The sequence below is a fragment of the Cucurbita moschata genome, unplaced genomic scaffold (assembly GCF_002738365.1).
Source record: "Cucurbita moschata cultivar Rifu unplaced genomic scaffold, Cmos_1.0 Cmo_Scf00005, whole genome shotgun sequence".
In the NCBI taxonomy this organism is placed as follows: Eukaryota; Viridiplantae; Streptophyta; class Magnoliopsida; order Cucurbitales; family Cucurbitaceae; genus Cucurbita; species Cucurbita moschata.
The window spans coordinates 689936-692910 of record NW_019268521.1 but is presented as its reverse complement, the minus strand read 5'-3'; the positions used below and the strand labels follow the sequence as shown (position 1 = coordinate 692910).

Genomic DNA, 2975 nt, shown 5'->3' with positions numbered 1-2975 from the left:
TTCGAGGAACCCTAGATGTGGTCGGAGTAAAGGAAGGAAGAGTATTTTCTAAATATTTTTTTTTATATTAAAAGGGTATTCTTGATTTTTTTTTTCATTAAGTTAAAAGAGTTTTTTTATACAAAAAAAAATAAAAAAATAAAAAATTAACGGTTTCTATCCAAAACTGTATTTTTGTAATTTTATTTTTATTTTAAAGATATTTAAAAAATTACAAAGTAGTTTTTTTTTTTCTTCGTTCGGTGAATAATAAAAATAGTGGGGGATATAATGATATAATATTGAGGGAATTAACTTTAATTTCTACAAATTTCTTAATATTATGGAAAATATATTATAACCTCTCCTTTTTTTTTTATTTTTAAATAAGTTGTTTTCAATAATTTTTTATAGGTTATTCACAAATTAACTAAATTACGACAAACATAAATCATCAATTAAATATAATCTTTCAAATTCTACGCTCTCTTTAATTAGTATTGGAGGAGTAATCAAGAACCTTAAATCTATATAAAGGTCGAGAAAGGTTCAATTCAAAATCAGAATTAAGAAAACTCAAAGTAGAAGCAAAAATGAGTCCTCCGTCTATCATTGTTCATCTTGTTATCGCAGTTTTCGTGGTAGCTTTAAGCTTATCATCCACATCTGCTGAAGGCTACGACGAGTACTATTCTCCTCCACCACCTGTTTACTACTCTCCTTGTCCACCCGTCAAATACTCTTCTCCACCACCTGTCAAATACTCGCCTCCACCTCCTAAGAAAGACGACGAATACAAATCTCCTCCACCACCGTCGCCAAAGAAGTCTCCTCCACCAAAAAAGACACCCCCTCCACCAGAGGTAAAGAAGTCTCCTCCGCCACCACCTCCACGAAAGAAGCCACCCCCTCCACCAGCACCGAAGAAATCGCCTCCTCCACCGCCACCACGAAAGAAGTCCCCTCCACCGCCATCGCCAAAGAAGTCTCCTCCACCGCCACCGCCAAAGAAGTCTCCTCCACCACCGCCAAAGAAGTCGCCACCCCAACCAGAACCAAAGAAGTCTCCTCCACCACCGTCGCCCGTGTACAAGTCGCCTCCTCCCCCACCATCGCCTTACTACTACTAGGCCAATAAGGACTCATTATAAGGTGAGTATATTACGATATACATATAATTACTCGAACATATGCATATATTTGAGGCTAAGCTTCATGTTTGTTTTGCAGGAAAAAGAATAAATAAACAAAGGCATTTGAATTAAGTTCAATAAAGGAGACGACCATATCATATAATCTCATCTATTTGCTTCTATCATCTATGGCTTTCATTAAATAAAAACCTTCCTATACTTCCTATTGTACCACACATTGCAATAATAATATAATATTTACTTTCAAATATATTTTCTTTTCTTTTTGAATTTAAATATTACGAACGAATGTTCACAAATTTTATAGCACACTTCTGTGTTTTAAACTAAATTTTAATCCCGTGAGAGAGGATTAGGACCTACAAGGGTTGAAGATTCGTGATGTTTGACCCTAGAGAATGTGGTAACGGACCCATGCCTTGATAGCATTTACGACATATAAGGGAACCTTTTAGAGCTTGAGAAAAGCCCGTGGAAACCTACTAGGAATTGGATGCAATGAGAGTATTTTTATACTCACCCCTTTCTCCTTTTCTTTTTCAAGTACTAGTCGAGGTGGGGAGGTGCTCAGGAGCTACACTATTATAGAGAGGTTTTGACCTAAGACGTTAATTAGATTGTATTTTTGTGGGTTGTCATTTGTAATAATTTGTATCACATTCTCGTTCCCCGCTTGTAAATAACTTGAACGACAACTTTTTTGTATTGTTTTCGATTTTAATTTTTGGGTCTATTTGCTTTTGTCTTGTTTTTGTAGTCACGGTACGAAATTCAAAGTCTTGAAAATCGGGTCGTGACATTTTTTCGACCTTTTTGTTCTTTGACTTAGATAGATTGTCTTGTCTATGTAGTGAAGGACCGATATCTTGAGTAATCTAATGGGATAGTAAGGTGTCTAATAATTTGAACATGATTCATGGAGCGTTAGTTGGTGAACCTTTCCACATGACCATAAAGTTACCCTATTTTGAAGGGAATGACCTCGTGTGTTGGCGAGTTAATGTATCAACCTACATAGTCCTACAATGGGGCAGTTTTTTTTAAAACATAGTGACCTTGATTAGGAGGCCATTAGCCATTTTCCATAAGGTTGGGCATCTAGCCACCTCGACATATTGCCCTATTTGGCCTAGACATAGCTCGATCGTGCCTAAACTACTACCACTTGGTGGTGTTGCTAGCACTAAGTGTGAATTAGAGGAGATAGGAGGTGGAGACTCTGGTAACATCATTCATACTCCTAACAGCCTGGTGAGCTACATTAGTCATTCCTCGATGTCGTGGAGGTCTACTAGGTTCTTAGAGACATCTAGCTAGGTAGTTTAAATCTTATCGGGACTAGCTTCTTGGGGCTAATCCAATCCCTGAGTGTACTCATGTCTAGACCTCTAATCTCCACTCACGATCCTAGAATGCTCAATCTACTAGAAATGTATTGAGCTAGGTCAACGTGTAAACCACTTTGGCTTTAGTGCCTTAATCTTAACTTGGTTGACTCATGCATGCTTTGTTAGGGAGATATTCCTATTGATCACCTAAAGCATCGAAGACATAATCTAAATATCATTTTGGTCACCTTGGGTGTTGAGATGGTCTACTAGGTTCCTAGGACGACTAAGTGGCTTAACATGGACTTTTTACTCTAGACTACTATCTTCCGACTCTCCGAGTCTTTATTAGTCCGGGTGCACTAGGTCTATACCCCTTGATTGTCGCTCATGATTCTAAGGTGCTTAGTCTACTAGGGCGTTCTAACCTAGGTCATCATCTAGCCGATCTAACTCTAATGCCCTAGTCTTAGCTTTATTCAAATAAACACGCTCTACAATATCCCTAGAACTA

At 37.7% G+C, this 2975-nt stretch overlaps 1 protein-coding gene across 3 annotated transcripts; it reads left to right on the top strand.

Annotated features, from left to right (window-relative positions):
- Positions 1-546: 546 nt before the first annotated feature.
- LOC111443007 (extensin-like) lies at positions 547-1383 on the top strand. 3 transcript variants are annotated; one of them, XM_023080599.1, is made up of 3 exons: positions 547-964; positions 1043-1131; positions 1210-1383. In XM_023080599.1, the coding sequence occupies exons 1-2, from the start codon at positions 573-575 to the stop codon at positions 1107-1109; spliced, it is 459 nt and encodes a 152-aa protein (XP_022936367.1). In that variant the 5' UTR covers positions 547-572; the 3' UTR covers positions 1110-1131; positions 1210-1383. The 3 variants fall into 3 exon arrangements, with proteins under 3 accessions (XP_022936367.1, XP_022936366.1, XP_022936365.1); XM_023080598.1 differs by having other exon boundaries at positions 547-991; XM_023080597.1 differs by having other exon boundaries at positions 547-1131.
- Positions 1384-2975: the final 1592 nt, after the last annotated feature.